Source organism: Oscarella lobularis, chromosome 12, assembly GCF_947507565.1.
Source record: "Oscarella lobularis chromosome 12, ooOscLobu1.1, whole genome shotgun sequence".
Lineage (NCBI taxonomy): Eukaryota > Metazoa > Porifera > Homoscleromorpha > Homosclerophorida > Oscarellidae > Oscarella > Oscarella lobularis.
Window position 1 is genome coordinate 2,689,217 of NC_089186.1, and position 24,141 is coordinate 2,713,357.

A 24,141-nucleotide genomic window follows, 5' to 3' on the forward strand; every position below is an offset into this window, starting at 1 on the left:
GCGGACAAAAAGAAGTTAATTAATGTACAGAAAGCGTATTCTAAAAATAGGGTCCTGAAGAACAAAGGAAAAAAAGGATAATAAGGCAAAAAACGTTGATGTGTGTCCATCTACTCTATAAGTGTACCCCATTAGCGTGCGTTCTTTTCTCGGCGCAGGCAAGAATGTTTTCCGAGGGAGAAATAAGAAATTAGCCTACTTCACGAGGATCTTTAGAAATTTTGAAAGAATTCATTGATATCAGTGGGCGCAGATCCAGTTGAAAAAGCGGCGGGAAAGTCCATCATTGCATCAATGTCGCCCGTTCCAATGGCACTTCCGCCTTCGGGGCTTTGGATACTTCCGGCACTTTGGGGACTCAGAGAAGTGCCAAAGAACGCCCCCGTCATTTCGGCGCTGCACGAACCGCCGCTTTAGTCGCTTCCGTTCTAAGCAAATCCAAAAATTAAAATAGAAAAAACAATACTAATTAATTAAGGTATTTATTTACAACGGAAGATTGTGATGCTGGTGTTGCAACGCTCTCCGTTGTGGCAACAGAACTTCCGCCACCAGAACTGAAGTAATTGATATTCGAGAAATACTTTATTGACTAATTTTAATTACCCTCCGGGAATTGTGATTGAAAGAATCGTCGAAACGTAGTCGGTATTTTTAGAATTCGAATCAACTTCAATGTCATATGTCACATAGGAAAAAGGTGACGTCAGAAAGTGATCTCCCCTTGCAATGGATTATAATATTGACCAAACGCTGTATTCTTGGGAATATCTGGATAAAGAAATTGCAATTGTGGAAGATCATGAATTCTAATAGAAATCTTATCTTAATCTTATATATTTAATAAAGGAGGTGTCTTACCTGTCTGCTAGAGAACGAATAGCAAAGTCTTTTGCCCACCACGGCTGCCAGTGTAGATTCCACCACGGATACTAGTATCCGTGATTCCACAGTTGACGCTCTCCTTGATCGTTATCTGCGACCCAAGCCACCGTCACTCCGCCCACTTCAGAGTCGCTAAAACGAAGGAGAAACGTTCCGGGTGGACGACTTTGAAGAACTTCTTGAGCCTGTTGTTTCGTCACAAAACCAAGAATCAATCTAGATAGAAAAAATTATAAATTTGAGGTGGATAGATTGTTTTTTTCTTACCCGTCTTGCCATGGACCGAGTAAGTGACGTCGCGCGAGGTCCATGATTCCGTAGAACCATTCCCAGAATGTGAAATTTCGTCCGGGAAGTCGGTCTTTGTTGAACGCTTGCCAGGAGAGAACTCGCGAATTCTGATCCTCAGCGAATGCTAACACAATTAATTAAAAAGATTTTTAATTAAAAATCGTAAAACGTACGTGCGGAGTGGAGAGCTTTTTGGCTTAAATATTCGACATTTTAAGCGGATAATTCTTTAGAGCCTGACTAAATCCATTCTCCAGGAAACGTTAGATCAAAAGGGGATCATCCTCGACTAAAAAGAAACGAAGACGTCGTCGGATTTGGACTTAGAGTGCGTAAGTGTGTACGTACGGCTTCAGAGAGAAAGAGTTATTCCAAATGAATGTTGCTTTAGCGTTGGGCGACGATCATTGTCAACTTCTCTCATTTTTCTTCGTCAGATTCTTTTCTTTCGTCGTCGTTCCTCTGTCGTCGTTATCGTTCTTCTTCTTGCGTTCGATCTGATTCGCGAGTGACGTCACATATGATCGAATGAGGCTCGATGCGATGACGCTGTCCAAACTCGCTCATTCGAAGCACGCGAGACGTGCGACGCACTCATAGTCGATGCGTGACGGCTATTGAGTGATTCCTCGCTTTTCGCCCTTTTTCTCGCTGAGTGCGTGCACTAAAAAGTGACGCTCACAAACAAGTAAATAACAACACAAACAGTAGATGTAGGAAAAAGAGAAGAATATCTAGGACTGTCCAAAAAGTTCATAGTACGTTTTTTCGATAGCAGATCGGCTGATCTTAGCGAACTTAAGAAGTCGTAGAAGTCTTCCTACTGTCGGCGATTTCGCTTGTTTCTTCCACTGGTCAAGAACTTTCCACCGACGAATCTTGTTCACGCTGGCGCTTCTCTCGATGTCACTATAATCGTTCAGGCTAAGACCAAGGGCAAAATACATTTCTTCCCATTGTGCTTCGTCGACGGCAGCGCAAGCTTTAAGTAGGTGTTCTGACACCGGATCTTCATCGGCGGGAAGAGAGCCTAAACACAGGAATTAATTAAAGATATTCTCTTTGTGATAGAGGTCCTACCTGAAGCGGAAGTAGTCGTCCCAGCTACGTTAATCACTAAATCTCTGACACAGCAGAAGATCTTTTTTTCTGGTCGAACGGAGAACAGTTTGTCATCAAGAGCCTTGTCATTGACCTTTTGATCGACTGTATGCGACGAATAAATAGCCGGATCTTCGTCGAGTTGTTTGAGATGAGAACTGTGTAGATAAAACCAGCTGAGAATGACTCCCGGACTTCGTTCGTCGCACACGGCAGCGATCATTGGCTTCAGTTCGTCGACGAATTCCTTCGCGACGGCTTCACAGTCGTCTTTGCTCGACCAGCGAAGAATGACGTCGATGCAATGGTGTTCTTTCTTTATGCCCATTGTGATAAAACACTGGATCACTACTTTGCTATTGGCGATCTTTGTTAATTTCAAGCCGTCCTTCCAAGCTTCGTAGCTCACGTTGGGCATGTGATAGCAACGAGATTGAAGAATGACGAACGACGACGGAGAGATGATATCGACCGGCTTATCGCACTCGTATCGTTGGCCACGATACACGTCAAATTCCGCATCTTCAACCCACGTGCCGTCCGGAATGGAATCGTTGAGAAGAGCGGGTATTTGATACACTCTAGGCTTGCTTTGGACCGGAATGCACAGTTCGAGGTAGAGAAGAACTTCAATTGCTTCGTCAACTGTCGCAACGTATGGAGACGGATGACCTTTTTTAAGCTCGAAAAGATTTTCGAAAGCCCTCAGAGCCCGTGCAATATCTTTCTTTGATGCCATGGCCAATTCTTTGGTTGGCGTGAAGACGGCAAAATTGGGCGGAGCGAGAATTGGACCAATGACGTTGTGACAAAGCCAAATGGGTCGAACGCAAATTCGACGACCAAGATTAATAATCTAAAAAATTATTTACTTAAACACGTAGAATTAATTAATAATTACTCACTCTTGAAGACGAGTCAAGATATTCGATAGCCACTTTTTTCTCGTCGCCACTCAACGTAATGCCAACTTCTTCAGCGACCCACTTTTCGAATTCATCGGTGGTCAGAAAATAAGCCAACGGTTTCTTTCTCTTCTCGTCTGGAAGAGAAAGACACTTCTCGATGGCTTGGCACAATTTAGGAACACCTTCTGCCGTCTGTACATAGGAAAAAGGAAATCATAGAATGGCTAAAGAACCTCATTTCATACCTCAAGCATTTCTTCGCGAATTTCTTTCAATTTTGCTCGGCAGTCTTTCATGCAAGCTGATTGGCTCTTGCTGCAATCCATTTTGATAACGTGTGAAATTTTGAACGTGTCTTCGAAGTCTCTCTGAAAAACTTCGACGACTTGTTTCAGCGCACTTTTCAACTCAGGGCTCGCCCCCTTATTGAAACCAATGAGATTGAAAATGACGACAAGGTGAATGAACGAATTTTTGTCAGACGAAAGCGTTCTCATTGAAGTCTTGGAGAACGCACACCAATATCGCCCTTTTTCTAGAAGACGACGAACGATGTCTGACGTCATCTTCTCTTCCTCCCGAACAGGAAGAATGAGATTGAACATTGTATTTGATTGGCGAAAGAAGAGACCGTGTGCGCTGTGGAATGTGGGTTGAGCACCAAAATCCCACCACGATCCTTTGCCAACTTTCTCATTTTTACAATAATGAATATCAACCCCGGGTGTACGATCATCTTCTTTGGGTGGGGGTTCATTGAGTTGAAGAAGAGAATTCACGTACGTCGTTTTCCCCGCCATTGCGGGACCAACCACGCACACTTTAATCGAATCTGGACGAACTTTTTCTCTTTGTCGAAGAACGTAAAATCGAGCGGCGTCCTATTAAAATAATTACATAAGGGAATTGAATCAAAATGATGACTTACGTAATGATGTCGAAGGAGAGCTCTGATTTTACCATTCTCAGCCACCTCATAAGGTGTCTTTCCTTTCTAAAATTCACGTTTATAGATTATTTTCAATTAGAAATGAAATCACGTCACCTTGTCTTGACACGTGACGTCACAACCCTTCTCAATCAATAGATCAATAATTGGCTTGTATACGCTTGAATAGCTCTGTGCAACCATATGGAATGCATTTTGTTCATTCTACAAAGAATTGAATAGAGAACGAGTGAGGAATGAGAATCCTGACTAACCTTGTCTCTGAGAGAAACATCAGCTCCTAATTCAATTAGTTGCTGAATGACAATGAAAGAAGGATGTTCCTTACATGCATACAATAAGGGTGTCCTTCCCTTCTAAAAATAGAATTGGCAAACAAAAATGCTAAATATCGTAGGAATGTGACCTCATCAACAGAATTGATATCAATGTCTTTCTCAATGACAAGATATCGAAGAACATCTTTCACTTCATCATCTTCACACTCTGAGTAACAATCATTAGTGGCATAAAACAAAGCCGTCTTCCCTTCCTGAATAAAAAACACGGCGATTTGTTGATTGAATTTGTAGCAAATAAACAACATCTCACGTCATCTTTTGCTCGACAGTCGACTCCTTTTTCATCCAAGTAGCGAACTTTCGCTGAACGATTGATGGAACTGAGACACGCACACATAAAAGACGTTTGGCCATCCTGAAGATGAAATAAGAATAAAAGTATCACAAGTGAAATCTTCTAACCTTGTCGACGCTATTGATATCAGCGTCGTGTTCCCCAAGCCATTTCACTCCAAAAATGCTTCCATTGGAGCAGGCACGATGCAGAGGAGTCCACCCATACTATTACAAATATTGCACATGTAGCAAACAAAAGCGCGTCATGTATCACCTCTTTCCTAATAGCGTTGACACTCAATCCCTTTTCATTGACGAGATGATGAAAAATCTCGTTTGCTTTTTCATATGACGAAAATTGATTTACACCTGCCCAAACCTTTAAATCAAAAGTTACTGTTGCGAGAGAGGAGGTTGATATCAATTTTATTACAATATCATCTGGTGACAAAATGTATCCATGTTCTTCGAGATAGACCATTTTCTTCATTGTGTCAACGGAACTTAAACAGGCATAATAATATGGCGTACGTCCATCCTAAAAAGAGTGATGAGTGAAACCACATGAAATCAATTGCAAGTCATACATCATCTTTCACGTTGACATTTGCACCGTGATTGACGAGCCATTCAACGCCAAAATTATTTCCCCACGAACACGCACAATGAAGTGGGCGGAGTTCATCCTGCATCCACGCATCAATTAATTAATTTACCAATCCAAAACGTATTCATACCCCGTATGATTCCTTCTCAATGTCTTGATTCCTTTGCACAATCGCATAAGTGAGCCAATCATCGGCTTCCTCCGCCGAATCAAACTCTCTTCCCGCCACATAGTGAATTAATGACAAGTCATCGTCGAAATACTAACGAAAAGGAGAATGCAGCGATCAAAAACGCAATCATTTCGTACCTGCTCTGATCGAAATCCTTCTTCCGTAGACAGAAAACGGCGCAATTCATCCTCATTTTTCTTCTTCTCGATTATCGTAGCCAATCGATCGATCGTAGAAGGAGCGGACGATGTCATTTTCGACTCCAATAGTCTTCCAGCGTCGCCTTGCAAGCGATTCGACGACTTCTTTCGTTTCTTTCGGCGAAGAGACTTCTCGAGATGATGCGCATGCGCACGAAGGACAAATCTAATAATTAATTAAAAGAAGGAGCTAGCGGACAAAAAGAAGTTAATGTACAGAAAGCGTATTCTAAAATAGGGTCCTGAAGAACAAAGGGAAAAAGGATAATAAGGCAAAAAACGTTGATGTGTGTCCATCTACTCTACAAGTGTACCCCTTTAGCGTGCGTTCTTTTCTCGGCGCAGGCAAGAATGTTTTCCGAGGGAGAAATAAGAAATTAGCCTACTTCACGAGGATCTTTGGAAATTTTGAAAGAATTCATTGATATCAGTGGGCGCAGATCCACTTGAAAAAGCGGCGGGAAAGTCCATCATTGCCTCAATGTCGCCCGTTCCAATGGCACTTCCGCCTTCGGGGCTTTGGATACTTCCGGCACTTTGGGGACTCAGAGAAGTGTTAAAGAACGCCTGCGTCATTTCGGCGCTGTCACGAACCGCTGCTTTATTCGCTTCGATTTTAAGCAAATCCTAAAATTAAAATAGAAAATAATTACTAATTAATTAAGGTATTTAATTACAACGGAAGATTGTGATGCCGGTGTTGCAACGCTCTCCGTTGTGGCAACAGAACTTCCGCCACCAGAACTGAAATAAGTACTATAGAATAATTTTAATTATTTAATTAATTAATTACCCTCCGGGAATTGTGACTGAAAGAATCGTCGAAACGTAGTCGGTATTTTTAGAATTCGAATCAACTTCAATGTCACATGTCACGTAGGAAAAAGTGACGTCAGAAAGTGATCTCACCTTGCAATGGATTATAATATTGACCAAACGCTGTATTCTTGGGAATATCTGGATAAAGAAATTGCAATTGTGGAAGATCATGAATTCTAATAGAAAAAAAAGACACATAATCTCATCTTAATTGTATATCTAATAAAGGAGGTGTCTTACCTGTCTGCTAGAGAACGTATAGCAAAGTCTTTTGCCCACCACGGCTGTAGATTCCACACTTGACGTTCTCCTTGATCGTTATCTGCGACCCAAGCCACCGTCACTCCGCCCACTTCAGAGTCGCTAAAACGAAGGAGAAACGTTCCGGGTGGACGACTTTGAAGGAGTTCTTGAGCCTGTTGCTTCGTCACGAAACCAAGAATTAATCTAGGGAGAAAAATCAATAAATTTGGGGCGGATAAATTGTTTTTTTTCTTACCCGTCTTGCCATGGACCGAGTAAGTGACGTCGTACGAGATCCATGATTCCGTAGAACCATTCCCAAAATGTGAAATTTCGACCGGGAAGTTGGTCTTTGTTAAACGCTTGCCAAGAGAGAACTCGCGAATTCTGATCCTCAGCGGATGCTAACACAATTAATTAAAAAAATATTTTAATTAAAAATTTTTATTTGGAGTGGGTGAAAGCGTACGTGCGGAGTGGAGAGCTTTTTGGCTTAAGTATTCGAGATTATCGGCGGATAATTCGCGCATATTGGACATTGTGAATCGAGCGTTCAAAGCCTGACTAGCCATGCTCCAGGGAACGTGATCAGGAACGTGAAAGGGGACCCTCGACTAAGAGAAACGTCATAATTAAACCTAAATTATTGGAAAATTTTCATGTACGGCTTCAGAGAAGAAATTATCCCATAGAATTGTCGCTTCGGCATTGGGCAATTGGTTGCCATGGACGACGACAACAACCGGAAGTGAAATCGTCTTAAAAAGAAGATAATCACGTGACGAAAATGCCAATAGTATTTATGTGCGTACTCTGACGGCGAAGAAGAGTTCGCCTCCGCCAATGCTAAAGCGCGATGTGAAAAGCAAAGTGAATTTTTCTTCAGTGACCGCCTCAAGGAAAGTAGATACATATAGAACGCGTTGCACACCTGCTAGCAACCTATTTAGCTACACTTACAACTTCCGCTCCTTTCTTGTCAGGTCGCTTGATTTTTTTCAATTGCTAAAAAGAGATAAAAAATATATAAGTGGGTATTTAATTCCGTCACGTGATACCATGTTTCTGAATGTGACGTTGAGCGTTCCAGACGCTTGATGATATTCCATCACCTAAATTGGCTCATTAAAATCAATACAAATTAACTAATTAACCCACTCGTCTATTATTAATTATGTCTCCGCTTGTTTGACTTTCAAGTCTATTATTTTAATTAATCATTGATATGTAGCACTAAGTGTTTCTTTTTTTACCTTGGGTCGCCTACTTTGTTGCTAAGCAAATCTCTCGCCTGTTTCTCACTAATTAATCAAAACCCATATGTAAAGAAGATCTTTAATGACGTCATATTATTTTCTTACTTTACTATGTTCACTATTACTTCCGGGGGATTCATGTGCACGTTTAATTTTCCGCCAACCAGTAACCTATTCAGTTATTAGAATTTTTAATTGAAAAATTTTGATTCATGTCACCTGACTGACGCCATGAATTTTGTCTGGGTTTTTAGAACTTGAGGCGGTTGTTTTTCAATCACAAAAGTACTAGAAAATTGATTGATTAATTAATTAATTATTGATTTTTGTTCTCTTGCCTTGTGACCAAAGCAGAGAGTGAACTAGACACATTCTGCGTCAATTCGTCCATCAATCCGGAGCCAGGACGTTGCATGGGAAGTTGAGCATTCAACATTTCAACCTAAACAAAATTTAATTTCATGTCAAAAACGTATAAGAATTCCAAATACCTGTCGTATTTGCTGTCGATTTCTCCAAATAAATTCAGCCAAATATTCACACCTTATAAATAGAAAAAATAAATATTTATTTTTGGTTAATTATTTTGGTTACCATGACTGCAGAATGTCTAGAGGTCCCGGCTGTGAGCCCCCACTTCCGGCCAATTGTTGGGATCTTCTCCATTTCACCAATTCTTCGTCTACAATCAAATGTTGCAACGTGTTCAACAATTTCAAATTATTTTGGAATTTCTCAACTAGACCCTTTTAGAGGAAGATAAGAGATTAATTATTTTATTTTAATTGGATTTCTTACGCCTCTTTTTTCAAGTAAACTCTCCGCCTCACGTGACAGGAGAACTTCCATTTCCATTTTCTTCTTAGCATAAGGCTCTTGTTGTTTTCTATAGTTCTCATCCGGGTGATTTTGCATTTTTTGTACCATGGCTACGTTCACGTGGTGTGACAAATAATCAGATATTATTTATCGATTTTACCTTGAAGTCTACACATTTCTTGATATTGAATTAGGAAGGATTCTTGGGATTGTTGCAATTGTTTCAATATGACTTCCGTGTCTTGTGTCATCAGGGAATTTTCGTCGAAAGCTTTCATGATTTGTTGTTGAACGAGAGCCGAGTCGCTCAGCTGACCAGAAGACCCGGATGCACCCTAAGAAAAAAATTCAAAACATCTAAAAATTAAAATTTGAATTCAATTACGGCTTCGCTTTGTTCAGCCAATTGCAACTCTGTAGCGAGACAATGACGTACGATTCGGACGAGAGACAAAGGATCTCGAACATACATAACCTTATATAATATAATCAATAATTAAATAATTAATTAAATGCACGTGGTCTTACCCGGAAGTGTTGAGCGATTTCTTCAAATCGAAATCGAAGGAAGAAGGTGTCTTCACGCCCCTGTTGAGCCAACTAGAGAGAAAACAATTTAAAAAAAAAAGAGGGGAGGGGCCCCTTTATTTTTTCGTCGATTTTTCGCTTGGACCTCTTGCGCTTTTGCCTCCAAATGCCCTATAAGAGCTTCGACGACGATTTTCGCTGGGGGAACATGCGCCGGATTGTCGGGATCCATTTGATCCCTATAGGGGGAGAGAAAGGCAAGCGAGTAGTGAAATGGGCGTGGTAGTGGCTGTGTCATTCGCGCGCGTCGCGTCGCTTCATTGAGAACGTCTACGACGCTCATTTTCGCATTCCGATCGCCCGTCCGCCCTTCCCCACCCTCGTACGCGTACGCGGAGACTTCGTTTTCGTTCTATTAGGGTTCGCGTTCGCTTACCATGGCTGAGATTCGAGCCAAGCGGAGAAATAGTGTCGGACTTCGATGGGGAAATGGGGCCCGTATAGAGCGTTGATTTGCCGAAGGACGGCGCTGCCTAGCTGCTGTGTGCGCTGCCAGAGGGACATGTTCGCGCGGCTCACGAAGGCGAGATATGACGCTGCTGCTTTCTATTGAGGCGATCGGAAAAAACGGGAACGTGAGTTTCTTGCGCTTGCGCTTGCGCGTAGTGGTCGACATCCGGGCTGGAAGGAAAAAAATTAAAAATGAACAGTGGCGGGTCTTTGCTTACGTAGAATATTTTGAGTAGGCTGAACAAAGAACTTTTCTTGTAGGAAAACACTAGGAACCAATCGCAGCAAGCTATGAATGAATGAATGAGGTCTCGTTATGACGTTTTCGACCACGTGCTCACGTTGCTAGGAGATCATCATACTGCCGATACACACGGATGCACAAACTCGATCTTCCAATCGATTCGCGCGAAGCAGCAGCTCGCGAACGGCGTCGAATTGCCGAAGAGCAACGCCGAAGTCGAATATTCGACGCGAGAGTTCGCCAGATCGGCGTACGACGAAATAATAAAGTCATCTCGCATTTTTCGACGATTTCGTCGTCTTTAGGTGGACTTGGACGCACTCAGCGTTCAAGTGAAAGAAAGGAGAGCTATCGAAAGCGAGGAGAAGTATCGAAACGAAGCGTTTGGTGAGAAAAAATCGTTTTACGAGCGAACGCGCGCTAATCGCTTCGCTCTAGCCTCCGATATGACGCGAAACGACCAAATTGTTCAATTGCTCGACGCTCGCAAGGAAACGGACATGAAAAAACTCAATCATGTACGTTTTTCGAGCCATTTTCCACCTTTGAATAGCCGATTTTCTCAAGGCGTTGAACGATTTTCGCAAAACGAATCAGGGATTCGAAACGCGACGCGAATTCGACTTGAACGATCCGGAATCGAAGAAAAAAGACAAACCAGCGCGAGTAAATAAAAATAAATAATTAATTAATTAACCTAATTAATTTTAATGAGGTTAACGACGACGATCCTCGATCCACAGTATCAAGCATTCAAAAGCTACAAGGAGAGGTAGATATAAATAGGTCACGTGACTGGGTTAATTATTGATTTAGGATTTGAGTCACGTGGATCGCGTTAAAATGCAACAGGAGCAAGCGCGCGAATGGTATCGACAGCAAATTGCCGAGAAAGAATTTCTGAAGCAAGAGCAGACGTTTGCTGATCGAATGTATGATAAGAAAGCCTTAGAAATGGATCAGAAAGCCCAAGAGGTAAATATCATTAAAGATAAATAAATCAATATGATTTTTTCTTGTAGTTGGCTGAAGCGGAAGTGCAGTGTCGCCAGGCGATTAATTTGGCTACAAAAGAACTCAATCTTGCTCTTGTAATCAAATCTGTTTATTTATTTATTTATCTTCTATTGGTTTATAGGCTCAGGAAACGGAAGCGAAACGACGACTCGAAAAAACGCAGGAAGAAGATAATAATTTCACTGAATTGGCCAATCACATTCAGGGGGATTTCCTCACAGAGAATCCAGTGGGAGCTCAAAGTGCCCTTGGACCTGGAAGGTACATATAGAGAGATAGAGAGATCCCTATATAGACACGCCCACCCACACTTTTAGAGTCATCTCTGATCGTTGGAAGGGAATGAGTCCTCAACAAGTTGCTGAAATTAGACAAATTCAATTAATGCAGATGGAAGAAAAAGAAGTAGAATTTTAATTAGAAATAATATATAATCAATATCTTGTTATAGAGATTAAAATCGCTAGAGAAACGTAAGGAAATTGAGTACGAACAACAGGCCTTGCGTACGGCTCACAGCGGACTTTTACTGGAGAGAAAAGTCGAGAAAACGAAGAAGCAGTTGGCAAGGGAACTGATGTTGGAGAATCAAAAACTCGCGGAAGAACAGAAACAAAAGTCTCTAGAGAAACATACGGGTCTTAAATATGACGTCATTATTGTGTTTAGACTGGAAGTACTTGAAAAGGCAGTTTACACGAATCGACCGACGGACGCCTATTTCGCTCAATTCAATACAACAACTCGTTAAAAGACAAAGAGGAAATACGGGACTTTGCGTTTTTTCTTTTTTTGCGGATTTTGAATAGAAATAAAAAGCTTCTGTCTATTTTGGTGGCGGTTCGTAGGTGTTTCCGTGGCATTCGTCGCAATCGGATGAATCATCGTCGCTTTCCGAATCGGATTCGTTGAATTTTCGCGGTTTTTGATAGATGCAACAACCTGGAGTGTTTTCGCTGAGACAACGCGTCGTTTTTAGGTTCGAATGCTTACATTTGGACTTCTTTTTGCCCATGTCTTCGTTGTCGATGGCGCTTTCGTGCCAAACGACTTTTTTCGATGATTTCGGCTTCGTTTTGCGAAGCTTGAGTACGAGAATCTAACGAAACGTTACGTTTGGCTTAGAAAATAACTTCAGCAGATACCGGAGGCGACGGCGGCGGCGGAGGAGAATAGAGAACCTCCGTCTTTGTCGGACTGGAACAATCCGCTTGTTGCGAAGTCGCCATCGGGCTCGCACGCTAACAAAAAAACGTCCCGTACGTTACAAGCAACATGTGCGACGTCGTAGAAGAAGAAGTGGAAAAGCGAGTCGAATCGACTTCGCTTGGACGCGCGTGCATGAAGTGTCGACGAGCGAACGCCGCTCGCATCGTCTGCCGACTACGAGATCCTCTCTGCCCCGAATGCTTCGAAGAATACGTCGCGCACAAATTTCGCTCCGCGCTCGCGAAATCGAAAGCGATAGCTCACGGCTCGAAGGTACTCGTGGCGATAAGCGGGGGTCCCTCGTCGAGCGCAATGCTGCACTTACTCCAAACCGAACTGAAATCGTCATCGAGAAAACGAACTCTCGATATCGAATACGGGATATTGATAATCGAAGATTTAAACGATATGATGAAAAAAGTCGTCGAAGCGACGACGTTGCGCGACGAAAAAAAATGTCCCATTCACGTCGTTTCCATGGCGAACGCTTTTCCCACACCGGAAGCGATGACGTCACTTTTTGAATCAATGACGTCACTTAGCGCGAAAGAGGCAATGCTCGAAAATTTGCGTTATCGCCTCTATGAGGAAACGGCCCGGAAATACGGGTATCGAGCCGTTTTACTTGGGCACAGTTCGACTAGAGCGGCCGTTAATCTTATTTCGGGTATTGCGCAAGGTAGAGGGTCTTTGGCGGCTTTAGGAATTTGTAGTCGTCTCCCTGGAGATGACGTCGCGTTTGTTCGACCCATGATTGAAGTCTCTGCTAAAGAGATTGGCTATTTTAATTATATTAATCGAGTGACTACGATTGCCGTTCCTTCGCTTGATTTTGCTTGTCAATTCAAGGCAAGTATTGGTCGTCTAACGGAAGCGTTCTTGACGGCTCTTCAAGCTGATTTTCCTTCGACTGTAAATGCTGTGTATAGAACAGGAAATAAACTATTAAAAGAGACTGATGATAAGGTAATAGCCACTTGTATCCTATGTGGAGCACCCATACAGTCAGATTCTGAGAAAGTTTGTGGAGGAAGTAGTTGTACTTGCCAAAAGAAGACGACTGTTTCGACGGTGCTAGCGCACTTGTGCTACGCCTGTAAACTCATTGTGAAGGATGTGAAGGAGACGGAGATTGTTCTGCCAATATTTGCGCGAGAAGAGATGGAAAAACGTCAGAGGCGAATTTCAATGCGAGCTCAAATCGAAGACTTTTTGCTATAGAAATTAAATAAAGCAATAAATAAAGAATAGCTACGTTGTGATGGTTATTATACGGGCATTTCGATTTACAACATTCCCGTACATTGTAGGGTAACGCCTTTTTTGGCCAAAAACGGCGAAAAGCCGTTTACCCTATAACATACGGGAACGTACCGATGTGTGCGAGCGCGCGCGAAGAGAAGACGGATGTGAACTCAAATCAAAGATTTTCTTGCCGTATAGAGATATCTAATCATTTTTATCTAGAAAAACCCAATAATATATAGAAATAGTATCTGAGGAGTGCAGAGCGGCGTTTATGAAGTACGTAAGTAGAAATTATTTAGGTGGGTCCGTATTCCCCTTAGTTGATTTCTCTAGTCTAGTTTTGAGGCTCTACTTGCCATTGCCAATTCCAGCCATTCGCCTTTAAGTAGTGAGTCGTGTCTCTAAGCATCCCCTCTGCAAGAGAAAATTAATATTATTTATTGGAGAGGGAAGGGGTCTTACTGTCAATAAACTTGATATCCACTCTTCCTCTTCTATTTGCCTCATACCAACACGAATAGAAATATTTCGTATCCTTTCGTTGTACATTTTCAAGACGAAAGAAGTTGCTTTCGCACTCGGCGCGTCTCTTGCAATCCAAATCCTTGCTTTCCTTTACCTCGTCCGTGTAGTTTTCCCACGTGGGCGAATTTGAACCGGAAGGCTCCAAAGGACAACCGACAGTCAAATTGTCGCCTCTAGCGACAAAGAAAACGATTTTCTTTAGAGGAGACTTATTCGAAAGCACTACGAAAGAAACAGATTCCCGATTCCACGCTACAAGAGGCAGAGAAAGCTTACCTACGACGCCCGTTCGACTTGAAACGACTCCAAAACGATCTCTACTACGAAACCAACATACGAACTTTGTATCATTATCATTTTCGTTGTTGTCGTTGTTTCTTTTTGGAATCCACGTGAGTTGAGAACGGCATCCCGTTGTTTCGATGGTGAAGTGGCTGTTTTGTTCCATGATTTCCTTACCGTTTCTCGTCCACAAGACTTTGTATTCAGACGGATTGTCGCATATTGCCTCGCAGAAAAGAATCACTTGGGAGCCGTATGACGTTAGGAGAACAGCGGGCGGCGATTCAGTAACAATAGGCAAATCTAAAAGAAAATAACTCGTTTCATTAATATTAGTCTGTGTCTCTAAGGCAACGCAACGCAACGTAAGAACGCTTCTCTTGATTGGCCGCTTGCCATTGTGACATCATTGACCATATTAGGAGTTAGGCTACGTTACGCTGCGTCGCCTTTTAGGGTTACGTCACTAATTACTTTTTATTTTTAATTTCGTCGTTTCTTTGTTTGATTTCGTTGAGCAAGTCAACGATTTTTGCTTGTTGAACATATCGTAATACGTTGTCATTTCGGCAGCTAGAAATTGAACGGGCGCTTTCTTCGACCCGGGAACCGCAGCGCACATAAACTTCAATTTCGTACTGTGAACCAAGTCATTAGTATCATCAATTACGCTCAAATAGACGGTTTTTTTGATGCCTCCTCCTTGACAAACGTATTCTCCTCTATCGCCTTTATCCACACTGTGAAAGAGAAGCGTGTTTCTCTTTGTGACGTATGTCGTTGGGCCGTCGACTTCTTGAATTTCTGTTAGGAGTTGCGTATCGCGATTGCGTTTTAGCCAAATTACAGTGGCATTGTCGGCCATTCCGCCTTTGGGTTTGCATCGAAATTCCGCTTTTTCGCCGTCAGAAACCGTCAAATTTGTCGGCGTTACGAGAAGATCGGGCTTCTCGCGAAAATTTCCTATCAACAAAAAATAAATAAATAAATAAATAATTAATCTTAGATACTTACGTTTTACTTTGAGAATTACTCGATTGAGTATCGATTTTCCGGCGCTATTCGCTCCGCGACATTCCCACGTGCCTTCGTCTGAAAAACGAGCGTCGGAAATTTCCACGTGACCGATTTTTTTCAAATAGAAACGATTGGAAATGCGTGGTAATATCGTAGCGTCTTCCAGACTGTCGGACCACGACTTGAGATGCTTCGCACGCAAAGGGACAGGCTTTCCATTATGAAACCTGTATAAGGAGAGCAAACACTATTGGGACTAATAGAATTAAGAGCAATTAGAATATCGAATCTATAGGAGCAGGTGTCGCGCGGTCGCATGCAAATCAAAATAATTTAATCGCTTGCGCATAGAACTTACCACGTGACCGTCGGACGAGGATTTCCGCCTGCTGAACAATAGAGCTTCACTTTACCTCCAACTTCCACAAAATATTCCTTCTTTCGACTCTCTTCCTTGAGCCAAGGAGGATCTGGCAATGACGTCATTATCTATTGATGTATTTATTTATTACATACATAATACTGTGAGTTGGGCCCAGGGACTGGGTATGGTCGTGTCTAAGTCGTTGCTTGCGCTACATCGATATTTGCCTTCTGTCGTTTCGTTGCTTTTTGTTATTATTAACATTTGACCGTCGTTTACGCTCATCACCCCGGGAGGTAATGGACATAGTCGAACCTTATTCTTACATCGATATTGCCATCTTAATAAAAAATACATTATTTATTTATTTATTTATTTATTTATTTATTTATTTATACCTGATGTCGGGTAGAGGATCGCCTAGGACGTCACAGTAAAATATAGCCATTTGATCTTTTATTGCTTTAGTGTTTTGGGGGCCCTGTACAATCTGTGCTCGTGCTGGGGACGGGACAAGGGTTTAGATTTTCTACGTGGTTGTGGTGGGGTTTTTTTCTCTTACTTTGTACGTAGACTTCTTTCGTGTCAGATCCATAACCCTCTCTATTTTTATATACGCACGTGTAGTGACCGGAAGTGCGACTTGTTACGTCTCGAAGAGTGATGGAATTGCTGAAACTTTGCAAGCCAAAATCTAAGGGAGAGAAGAGAAAAAAAGATGATATGGATATCCGGGAGCTGGATGTCATCCAACCCATTGGATGAAGAGGAACTCTGTCTTTTTCCCAGCGAACTAGATTGGGTGGTGGCATGCCTGAAGCCACGCACGTGAGCGTCACGTGTTGATCTGCTACAATTCGATCAGGCGGATCCTTCATTTTCACTTCCGGCACTAAATTAAATCTCACACTCTCGTTTCCATAGAAACAGAAAGTCCCGTACGTGAATCAGCAGCGCGGCAGTAGATGCCGGAAGGGACACCGTCACTGGGTAAATAATTGATTTTATAACGAAGACTAGAAGAGCAAGTGAGTTTTTGAAGAAAGGTGAAAGGGGGCCCTCCCCCCACGCTTACTTGGATTGGCGTCGATTACATTCAGCTCTTGTCATGCATGTTGCTTCGCTATCTGTCTGGTTTCTTGACTCGCCACTTGTGCACCAGCCACAATAGGGATCATTTTCTTTGAGGCAATCACTGAGAGAAAATACGTCAGAGGAAAAACGTCCCAGGGTTAGCGCGCGCGCGTTCTTACCTGCACGTCTCAAAGCGACTGCACGTGTACATGGGAAAACTTAGAACTATGGAATTATTTACCGAATAGAAGATCCCCTTGATTATTATTAATAAATAATACTTATGATTATTGTGCTTGGCGTTTTTACCTTGGATGGATTAAGTATGAGTTGTTTGATTCCTGATTGAGAGATCTTCGAAAATTAAATAATTAATACATGAATGAGGTTTTAATTATATATTTTTAGGTACTAGCATCTTTTCAATGAGAAACGATTTTCCGTTTCGAAAACCAAACTTGAGAACGTTGCCTCGTTCCGTAGCAACAAAGACAACGGCATCAAGTCCATTCACATTCTTAACACCATCAATCGCTATACTAGTAAATCTAAAAGAAAAAATAAATAAAAAAAGAGCGATTAAGTGTCACGTGATTACCTCTCAGATTCTATAAACACAGACGGTTCTTCAGTTATTTGCGTAATTGTTTCCTTCATTAAAACGACGCGTACAGCTTCGTTCATCGGTCTCTTATCCAAACACTACAAAAGATATATATATATAATATATATAATTAATTTTTGCGCTCTATTGACGTCAAAATGCCGATCTGATTTCTTTTCTTGCCACATTGAGTTTGGGTCGTCGCGATAGAAATAAGATCCGTCGAAAACGGTTCTCATGTTTCCTTCGCCTCCTAAGCGAGGCGAAATGTAGTCTTCTTCGTAGGAATAGACGCAAAGTGCGCCTCCAGCTGTAAGATTTCTAAAAGAAAAAATAAATATTTTTATTATTATTATTGATTTTTCACTTTGGTGGTGAAAAAATAGCAAACATTCTTAATCGAGGCGTCGTATCGGATCCCCACGTTCCAAAAAAATTCACAGCGTCGACTGAGAGAAAATCAATAAATACATACATAATGTATTTATCTTTTTTTCTTCTCACTGAGTTCTCCAAAGTTGAATGTATTGGATTTTCGACAGGCAATTTGCGCCTTGACAAAACTATGAAATTTTCGCGGGTCGGCGTCGACTCCAGCGTCGTCCAAACAGATGCGTGCCACGCGCGAAATTTTTCCATTTTGATTATTTCCGACTTTCATTTTCGCGGGGTCTTCTCTGTAGAGAAAATACATCCATTGGTCAAAGGGAAACGCCGAGATAAAGTGAGGATCTTGAGAGAAGAAGGTCGATTATATAGGTAGGTATATTTTATTGATTTTATACTGATTAGGAGATCGTCTCGTTCGAATGTGCTTCGGTATGTGTTATCCGGTTTTCGACGAACGATTGACGGGTTATTTTTATTGTTGCGTTGACTTCCCGTATAAATGCTCAAATCTGAATATCAATTAAGAAAAAAATTAATTTTGAAGTGAGTGCTTTTTACCGTTTGTGTCGATTGCGGCTGACGTCGAAATGTCGGGGTCTACTGATATCAATTTGTTGCTTGAAAAGGGTTCGCTTATCTCTTCGAGATCGGAACGCTATGCGTGTGAGAAAAAAACAGGGTAGAGTAGGGCCCCCACTTGTGCAAACATATCGCGCGCGAAACGCGACACGAACGTATCGATTACGCGTGCGCAATTTCTCTAAGGAAAACTATCTTCCTTACGCTTCTCCACGTGCAGTAGGGATGCCCTGCGCCTGTTCCGCAGGCGAGGAGAGCGTTTCTGGCGAGGAGTAGCACTTGGTTGTAGTCCTCGCATAGCGCCTAGAGTGAGAGAGTGAACGCGCGCGCGCGCGCGTCGACTCGCTCCCATAGTTACGTGCGGATAGTCGACGCTGCACACGTCGCGTTCGTTTTTCGTTGGATCGCTGCGCTTTTCGACGAGCGGCCCCGTTAAATCGAACGCGTATTCGACTAGACGATTCCTAGAAAGGGAAAAATGAGGAGAGACCGCAACTTTGGCGCGGCGCGTTCTCGTCATTTATCGAGCTTCTCGCGGATTCGATTCGACGTAAAGGGAACGAATACTAACGAACTTGTACCACCACTAATCGAACTCTCCATGCAAAAAAAAAAAACGAACGCACACGCGCGTGGAATCGAACCTCGCTCCAACGATGATTCGCCCCGTATCCGGATCGAGAAGCACGCGTCCAATGCGATCGATCGATAGCGCGCCTGTCCATTCTATGCCAAAAAAGAATCCCAATAAAAAACAGGAACCCGCAATTATTCGACGCGATGATTCGGCGACACGCTAACGGGCCCTATTACGCTACTAACGCTCGGATCGAGTTCGAGTCGTTTAGGCTAGGACGTCGAGGCGAAAATCGCTTTTCCTCCTCCCCCCACGCGCCGGGTGACGCGATCGCGATCGTTCTATTGGGTTAGATTCGAAACGAACGTGCTTTTCCTATGTACGGATTCGTTTGGGAAGGGAAGAGACAAAGGAATCGATTCGCCGGCGTGCGAGAAAGAGAAATAGGCGTAGAAAAAAAGCGCGTGATCGCGCTGGAGTCGAAACAGCGACGTGCGCCCTAAGGGAACGTTACTCCCCCGCCTCGCTACACACTAGACTATCGCGTCATTCGCTACAAGGACGTCGATTTTGTGCCCGTTTATATGGCGTCATTCGTCGAAGAGGCGATCGGCTCCACCTCTCGTTCATTTTATTGATAAAACAGAGGGGGTAACACGGTTGTCGGTGTCTGTCTCGCTCATCTGTCTGATTTCGTTGTCTAACTCTATTCTACGCTTCTCACCGACGCTTCTCTCCGTCGATTTCTCGCATTGAGGCGTGCGTTTGATGGCTAGGGCTGCGGTGGTGTAGATAAGGAAGGCGGCTAATCGCACGCTGTGCGAAGACGACGTCATGACGAAAATCGGTTCTTTCTCCCTCGTGCGAGTGCGAGAGAGAGCGTCGGCTTCGTCTGTCGCGTCGGAGGAGTGGTTTCGATGAGACCAACTGTCAATGTTTATGAAAACGCGGCCGAGAATGACAGTGGGAGGAGAACGGAACGCGCAAGAACGCGCATTGTGGGATTCGTGGGTAATCGTGTAACGCGCGTCGTGTGACGACATTGGTGACGCATTTTGCAATGCCCGGACATCGTAGTTATTAAACTAGAGAATGATTATTTACAATTTGCCTATCATAAGCGTACATCCTCTTCCGCTCGACCTCTTGCATTATATAAGCAATAAAGTAAAGGTTGTTTTATCAGTTACTCCATACATTGTAAAGTGAGTAAGCAGCACGTAGCGTCAATCTTATTCAACAGAGTGTCTAAAAATGGTAGATGAAAAAGCCTTCTGTTTCTGTTGGGTCTGGTTACAGCCAATAATCGGCCCCCGGGCCTCCATTGAATCACTAATCGAAGTAATATTAGACATAAGGAAGCGAAGAAAAAAGAAAAGGCAAAACAGCTAGGTGGTCACCTCCCTTGAAGGTCAACTCGGAACCTAACTGGCCAGTCGAGACGCTGAGGCGTCAGTCGCGTAATAGACACAGAGACAGCAACATCGACGACGCGTATAACTCGGCGACATTCAGTTGAACTGTAGATTTGCAACCTGAAACGGCTGTGAAGGTTAGAACATTTGGACTATAGCTAGCACCTGCCGGCGCTCCAAAGACCCAGTTATATATGAAGAAGAGAACGCCTTAGAGCTGTAGCAGTAATAGTAGTGACGACGGTGCACCGCGCATCCCATATAAAATGAAGAAACCCATTATTACCGTACGATCGCGAAAAAAGCGTGCCACCACGGATGGCGACAAACGCTTCCGCTCTCCCCGTTGGCGTCCAATTGTCACGCATCTTTTTTCTTTTAATTAATTTAGACTGTTTATTGGATCGATTATGGAATTGCTGCGCATTGTTTCCATCGCCTCTTTCGTCGTTTCGCTGACATTCGGTCGGTATAGGAAGTCATGTGATGTGGTGTATATATGCTACAATCGTTTGTTTTCTTTTTTTCCACCTGCATAGGATTGGATATGAGTGCGGTCAACGACATGACTTCGATTAAGGAGGTCAAAGATTTCGTAGACAAAAACGTAATTCCTGAACAATGCAGGAAGATGAAGTCGGCCTATATCGCTGAAAAATTTCATCCCTTATCTGCGGACGGCCAGGTCAAATGCGATAAAGGAATGAAAGTCATTCAAAAGGCGGAAGACATTATAAAGAGCGAGATAAGGAAACTGGGCGCCGAGAGACCACCAAACATCGAAGTAATATTTGGCCTGCTTCAATCGGTTCCAAAGGCGGAAAATGAAGAGGAACCGGAAAGCTGCGAAGTGGTGCGAAGTACGTACACATTCGATGGCAAAGAATTTCGATCATCAGACGGACGATGCAACAATGTCAATCATCCTGAGTGGGGAGCTCACGGTGCGCCACTCCAACGACTCGCCAAACCCGATTACGAGGACGTTGTTGGCGGGAAAAAACGCGACAAATTTGGAATAAACAAACCCGTTAGAACTCGACTTCGAAGGCTTCTTCCCGGTGCGCGCTCTATCTCCATCGAATTTCACGAAGATAAAGCAAACGACGATGACGATCACAGTTACCTTCTCATGCAATGGGGACAATATCTCGACCACGACGTCACTCTGTCGCCGACAGTGTCAGGTGTAGACTGCGAAAAGGAAAATTCGCCCAATTGTTTCAATATTCCCATTCTTTCTGACGATCCTCAGTTCGGTAAAGGACGCCGTTTCGAACGCGACTTCATTCCGCTTACACGTTCGGCTCCAGATGAAAAGTTGAATGCCTTTCACACGCGCGAGCAATTTAACGAATTGACGTCGTTTATCGATTCTTCGAATGTCTACGGCTCGGATCAAGATCGACAAGAAAATCTTCGAGTAAAAATTTCTGGAGAACCAGGTCCTTTTTTGAAAACGATCAAAGACGGCGAAGGAAAAGAAGCTCTTCCTTTCCAAATTCCCAACTTGCCAAACGAGTGTTGCATGGGCGAATTGTACCTCTGTTTACAAGCCGGTGACGTGCGCGCCTCTGAACAACCCTTTCTCTCATTTATGCATACACTTTGGGTGAGAGAACACAATCGAATTGTGCGAATCCTTATCAAATTGAATCCGACGTGGGGACCAGATCGTCTCTTCTTCGAGGCTCGTCGCATTGTCGCTTCTGTTAATCAACATATTACCTTCGACGAATATCTTCCCAATTTGCTTGGCGGCTTCATTTTCAAGTCCATCTTTACGCCCTACCAGGGATACGAGCCCACGACGAATCCGGGCGCTTTCAACGAATTCTCGCATGCCGCCTATCGAATGGGACACAGTCAACTTCGTAACCTACTTGCCCGACTCGATGAGAACTACGAATTACTGAGCAATATCACTTTTCGACAGGGATTCTTTCAACCGGCGAGATACTTTTCCGAATATGAAGACCACGCATCGTACGATAATTACTTCCGTGGTTTGATTGGTCGCAATTCGCAACAAATCGATCGTTTCATTTCCGAAGAATTGGCAAATCATCTTTTTGAAGAAGTCGACGAAAAAGGCATCCCAACTGGACCCGGTTTCGATCTCGCCGCACTCAACATTCAACGTGGTCGCGATCACGGATTACCTCCCTATTTAGTCATGCTGAGTCAAGCTATAAACTTTCTTACATCGAAGGGATTGCCTATTCCTCATCCTCTCATGCTCCCCGACGAATTTGTCAAACTCTGTAGGATTTACGGTCCGAAAACGTTTGCTCGTATGGACATCTGGGTGGGAGGTCTAGCCGAAAGAGCCATGGAAACTGCTTTGCCTTACGACAAACAAGACGGCGGCCAATTAGGTCCTACATTCACCTACATCATTGGCATCCAAATGCTTCATTTCCGCGACGGCGATCGATTCTTCTATCGCAATACCAACCTCAATGTCTTTGATCCTAATAAACCACCTGTTCCCGTTCTCACATCGGCTCAAATTGAAAGTATTGAAGCGACGTCCTTGGCAACGTACATCTGCTCGACGGCCAACAATCCGGATACGATGGCAGTGCAACCGCAGGCTTTCCGTTTCCCACAATCGCCGCTCGATTCGCTCACCACTCCCTATCCACCGGGCACGCGAAACGAACGTAAGCCCTGTTCTCAGATATTCCAAATGGAGGGAAGCAAGTGCTTGGATCTCTCGCCGTGGGCCAATGACGGTACAGATGACAGTGATAGTGATACTCATCCCATTCATATGCATAATCAATTCACGTCTCTTTCGTCTTCTTTTAGGAAAAGGATGCACTGACACAGCTCATTATATCATCTGTAAATTATTGGGACGCCTCGGCGCTTGCACGGGTTCAAGTGCTCTTGGAGCTTCCTTGAAGAGCAGGTTTTCCGTTCCGGACATTTGCGCCTCCACGTGCGGCATTTGCAACGCCAAGCGCATCTGTTCTTTGGACGACTTGCAGTGAGCGAATGAAAAACACCACCAAGTTTGACGTTGATTGTCACTTATGACTATTATTATTATTATTATTATTGATTTCTTGTCCGTCTTCCGTCCGTCCGTCTTCCGTCCGTATTTTATGTCACCAATGAAACGCAGATTTTTGTTCACTTTTTGCTCTATCTTCTTTCTGAAAGAGACGCTTCATTGACGGAAGTTGCAGCAGGCAGGTGATGTTCTCATATATATTATTTTTCTTGCTTTGATTTTTTCTTTCTTTTTTTGTATATGACCTCAAATGCCTGGGTGCCAAGTTCTTCGGTAGGGCGTAATATTGACGCCCACCCAGCCTGGAACTGTTATTTGAGTGCGGAGCTCAAGTCAACTGAATTGGCTCGTGAAATCATATGAGCTTTGACCTGACCTTCGTCTTAGACACGGAAAAGAAGCTCAGCAGAGTGGCTTCATGCAAGTCAATTAGGTGGGTCGATCAACAGTAGTCCATCAGTCAACTCATGCATTGTACTGCACGAGTACTGTGAGAAGAATGTAACGGCGCTTTTCTTTTCATAGATCGAGTCTCTAAAAAGGATTCAAATGATATATCGAGGAAGGATGAACCTGCCTGCTGACCTTCACCTTTGAAGGGTTCTTCGTTATTGACTTTTCCGGCAACGCCCAACGCCCAGAAGGTAAACTGTGCCAAATGTGGCATAG

At 43.3% G+C, this 24,141-nt stretch overlaps 7 protein-coding genes across 9 annotated transcripts; 3 read left to right on the plus strand and 4 right to left on the minus strand.

Moving 5' to 3' along the window:
- Window positions 1-21: 21 nt before the first annotated feature.
- LOC136193713 (death-associated protein kinase 1-like) lies at window positions 22-5,862 on the minus strand. Of its 3 annotated transcripts, none has more exons than XM_065982662.1 (21): window positions 5,668-5,862; window positions 5,489-5,620; window positions 5,339-5,437; window positions 5,185-5,289; window positions 5,026-5,130; window positions 4,878-4,976; window positions 4,726-4,830; window positions 4,541-4,666; window positions 4,389-4,490; window positions 4,231-4,338; window positions 4,114-4,179; window positions 3,431-4,066; window positions 3,183-3,377; window positions 2,257-3,133; window positions 1,525-2,206; window positions 1,350-1,465; window positions 1,153-1,300; window positions 862-1,101; window positions 607-809; window positions 491-557; window positions 22-420 (listed from the first exon to the last, which is right to left on the minus strand). In XM_065982662.1, exons 1-15 carry the CDS (start codon window positions 5,782-5,784, stop codon window positions 1,911-1,913), a joined length of 3,168 nt encoding a protein of 1,055 aa, XP_065838734.1. In that variant the 5' UTR covers window positions 5,785-5,862; the 3' UTR covers window positions 22-420; window positions 491-557; window positions 607-809; window positions 862-1,101; window positions 1,153-1,300; window positions 1,350-1,465; window positions 1,525-1,910. The 3 variants fall into 3 exon arrangements, with proteins under 3 accessions (XP_065838734.1, XP_065838733.1, XP_065838732.1); XM_065982661.1 differs by having other exon boundaries at window positions 22-428; XM_065982660.1 differs by having other exon boundaries at window positions 22-557.
- A 27-nt stretch (window positions 5,863-5,889) lies between these two features.
- On the minus strand, window positions 5,890-10,031 carry LOC136193716 (signal transducer and activator of transcription 5B-like). The gene is made up of 24 exons (XM_065982666.1): window positions 9,832-10,031; window positions 9,541-9,634; window positions 9,396-9,467; window positions 9,253-9,342; window positions 9,028-9,202; window positions 8,847-8,977; window positions 8,643-8,794; window positions 8,540-8,591; window positions 8,387-8,490; window positions 8,268-8,336; window positions 8,154-8,219; window positions 8,046-8,093; window positions 7,951-7,993; window positions 7,851-7,904; window positions 7,753-7,797; window positions 7,605-7,685; window positions 7,458-7,550; window positions 7,262-7,406; window positions 7,049-7,196; window positions 6,790-6,996; window positions 6,640-6,725; window positions 6,524-6,587; window positions 6,408-6,474; window positions 5,890-6,357 (listed from the first exon to the last, which is right to left on the minus strand). Exons 1-24 carry the CDS (start codon window positions 9,957-9,959, stop codon window positions 6,118-6,120), a joined length of 2,454 nt encoding a protein of 817 aa, XP_065838738.1. The 5' UTR covers window positions 9,960-10,031; the 3' UTR covers window positions 5,890-6,117.
- A 208-nt stretch (window positions 10,032-10,239) lies between these two features.
- Window positions 10,240-11,995, plus strand: LOC136193720 (RIB43A-like with coiled-coils protein 2). Its single transcript, XM_065982671.1, has 11 exons — window positions 10,240-10,399; window positions 10,455-10,536; window positions 10,588-10,667; window positions 10,717-10,815; window positions 10,865-10,921; window positions 10,966-11,124; window positions 11,172-11,240; window positions 11,288-11,427; window positions 11,484-11,571; window positions 11,618-11,784; window positions 11,836-11,995. Exons 1-11 carry the CDS (start codon window positions 10,283-10,285, stop codon window positions 11,915-11,917), a joined length of 1,140 nt encoding a protein of 379 aa, XP_065838743.1. The 5' UTR covers window positions 10,240-10,282; the 3' UTR covers window positions 11,918-11,995.
- LOC136193729 (E3 ubiquitin-protein ligase PPP1R11-like) lies at window positions 11,786-12,426 on the minus strand. Its single transcript, XM_065982681.1, has 3 exons — window positions 12,312-12,426; window positions 12,160-12,265; window positions 11,786-12,108 (listed from the first exon to the last, which is right to left on the minus strand). The coding sequence occupies exons 1-3, from the start codon at window positions 12,393-12,395 to the stop codon at window positions 11,993-11,995; spliced, it is 306 nt and encodes a 101-aa protein (XP_065838753.1). The 5' UTR covers window positions 12,396-12,426; the 3' UTR covers window positions 11,786-11,992.
- A 2-nt stretch (window positions 12,427-12,428) lies between these two features.
- Window positions 12,429-13,623, plus strand: LOC136193719 (cytoplasmic tRNA 2-thiolation protein 2-B-like). The gene has a single exon (XM_065982670.1). It carries the CDS (start codon window positions 12,442-12,444, stop codon window positions 13,594-13,596), a length of 1,155 nt encoding a protein of 384 aa, XP_065838742.1. The 5' UTR covers window positions 12,429-12,441; the 3' UTR covers window positions 13,597-13,623.
- A 162-nt stretch (window positions 13,624-13,785) lies between these two features.
- On the minus strand, window positions 13,786-20,103 carry LOC136193711 (uncharacterized). Its single transcript, XM_065982657.1, has 25 exons — window positions 19,760-20,103; window positions 19,103-19,184; window positions 18,817-18,922; window positions 18,663-18,761; window positions 18,438-18,534; window positions 18,275-18,388; window positions 17,994-18,221; window positions 17,857-17,938; window positions 17,642-17,810; window positions 17,484-17,587; window positions 17,298-17,433; window positions 17,195-17,239; window positions 17,065-17,141; window positions 16,887-17,006; window positions 16,754-16,827; window positions 16,566-16,703; window positions 16,374-16,505; window positions 16,210-16,312; window positions 15,964-16,151; window positions 15,806-15,917; window positions 15,445-15,674; window positions 14,905-15,393; window positions 14,425-14,733; window positions 14,086-14,370; window positions 13,786-14,037 (listed from the first exon to the last, which is right to left on the minus strand). The coding sequence occupies exons 1-25, from the start codon at window positions 20,076-20,078 to the stop codon at window positions 13,958-13,960; spliced, it is 3,918 nt and encodes a 1,305-aa protein (XP_065838729.1). The 5' UTR covers window positions 20,079-20,103; the 3' UTR covers window positions 13,786-13,957.
- A 912-nt stretch (window positions 20,104-21,015) lies between these two features.
- On the plus strand, window positions 21,016-23,449 carry LOC136194024 (eosinophil peroxidase-like). Its single transcript, XM_065983030.1, has 2 exons — window positions 21,016-23,188; window positions 23,265-23,449. The coding sequence occupies exons 1-2, from the start codon at window positions 21,016-21,018 to the stop codon at window positions 23,447-23,449; spliced, it is 2,358 nt and encodes a 785-aa protein (XP_065839102.1).
- Window positions 23,450-24,141: the final 692 nt, after the last annotated feature.